Source organism: Neurospora tetrasperma (assembly GCF_000213175.1).
Source record: "Neurospora tetrasperma FGSC 2508 unplaced genomic scaffold NEUTE1scaffold_1, whole genome shotgun sequence".
Classification (NCBI taxonomy): Eukaryota; Fungi; Ascomycota; class Sordariomycetes; order Sordariales; family Sordariaceae; genus Neurospora; species Neurospora tetrasperma.
Window position 1 is genome coordinate 1,541,249 of NW_009799099.1, and position 1,839 is coordinate 1,543,087.

The window sequence follows — 1,839 nt, forward strand, 5'->3', positions numbered from 1 at the left end:
CGTCTCCTTATAAACAACAGCCGAATTCGATGTGAAAGCCCAGTACTTTCTGGTGTTCAACACTACAGCACCTTGGACTCACAATAACGACAACCTATCATCATCCAGACCAAAAGTGTCCGTCACAACAACCAATCACAACAAACCAGACCAACATTAGACATGGCGTCGTCAACTACTGACTCTCGCCGCATGCCGCGCAGAGACTCTTCGACGGCCCGTGGCACCCGAAGCCCCAGCCAAAGGCCAAGACTTCTTCGAGCATCAGCCACCGAGCCCTCTATCACCACGTCCAATGCCAGCCGAGATGCGCTCGCGAACTCGTACTCGTCTCGCAGAGCAACCGAGCTCCTAAGAGTGGCTTACATCTCAGGTGGCTCATCTCCGGACGCCCTCACCAGAGCTACCTCCAGAGCCACATCTCCCATCTCAACACGGACATCACCACCACCAATGTACGATAGCTTGGGTCGACACTGTGAGCTATCCTCGTCTCCTATCAGCAACCCGGATGGCTTTGATGAGCTGCGTGATTCTTGTGAGTTGCTTGCCTCAGTCATTAATGCTTCGGGACAAGAGCTGACGCCCCGATAGATTCGCATTCGCATTCGCAGCGATACTTCAGCTTCCCAAGTTTTGACTTGTATGAGTCGCCTCACCAAGAAGAGGACAAAGAGCCACACATGAAGTCTCCTTGAAAGGCGCGCTCGGATTCTGGAAGGAGAGAGCTGTTTTCGACGTTCTTTTTTTTTCTCTTTGTTTTTCAGTTTGCAAAAAGCAAGCCCTGCCTTCCACTTTGGTCATCGGACTGCTCACCCAAGACGACGTCCACCCACGAGGCCTCTATCACTCGGGGAACAGTTGCGCCGCCGTGCAAGAGCACTCGGCAGGTGTAATATTTCCAGGAACATGACCCTGGTGTCATTGGAACATGACACGCAAACAGCCCGCATTGAATGGGCGCAGGGCATTGGGCGAGGGACAGGCGGATCATCCCGGCGTTTTTGATTCCTTCAATCCTATGAATCCCATTTTTGAGGTATTCGGAGGGGGGAAACGGAGGATGACAACGCGATGCACGCCGCTTCAGCACATCTCGTAGCTGGCGGATGCTACGTGCCCATCGGGTGGTTTCGACGGAGTCTTGTAAGAGCAGGATATATTTATCCCCTAGGGACAGGGGATGAGCAGTAGGGACAGGAGAGGCTGGTGGATGATCCTTACCCGACCGAGCTGTGGGCCAAGTTGAGCTCCCTCGGTCATGGGGGACATTGTCAGCGATTATGGCGCCAAGACACGCCTAGGTCCTTGTAACGCAGCCAACTGTTCAAGATGCGTGAGTGCCCCGAGGGCGCCGTGTCCGGTTGGCGACGACAAGACTGTCTTGTACAAAACAAACACCACAACATAAGATACCCTGTAGAAATGAAAGATGAATAAGTGCAAACTGCAAACAATTCTAGTTCTCTCGCAACCCTCGGACAAGTCGTGAGATGCGATGGCGGTGAATCCAGCCCCAGGTCAGTTGCTCGTCTCATTTGCTGGCCAATGTTCGTGTTGTCAGGTAGCCATGGGTGGTTAGTGCACCGCCAGAACATGGGTGAGCTCTGGTGAGTCTCGATGTAAAATGCGTGCAGTGATATCGCCAAAGTTCGTCGCCAGAGAATGCTTCATGCAGTAAATTGCAGCGCAGTCGCCATGACAATGACAGGGCCATAGACCGTACGGTATTTGGGGGGGGGGGGGGGGGGGGGGGGGGAAAAAAATGGGCCCCTTTTTCCCAAACGGGGGGGACCCCGGGGGGTTTTCTAAAGGGGGTTTTTTTTTTTTTTTTTTTTT

The 1,839-nt window shown here is 53.2% G+C and overlaps 1 protein-coding gene across 1 annotated transcript; it reads left to right on the plus strand.

Annotated features, from left to right (window-relative positions):
* NEUTE1DRAFT_119661 (uncharacterized protein) lies at nucleotides 1-1,455 on the plus strand (the record flags this gene model as incomplete). The annotated part of the gene is made up of 2 exons (XM_009849457.1): nucleotides 1-538; nucleotides 595-1,455. 2 exons carry the CDS (start codon nucleotides 163-165, stop codon nucleotides 696-698), a joined length of 480 nt encoding a protein of 159 aa, XP_009847759.1.
* Between the last annotated feature and the right edge of the window lie 384 nt (nucleotides 1,456-1,839).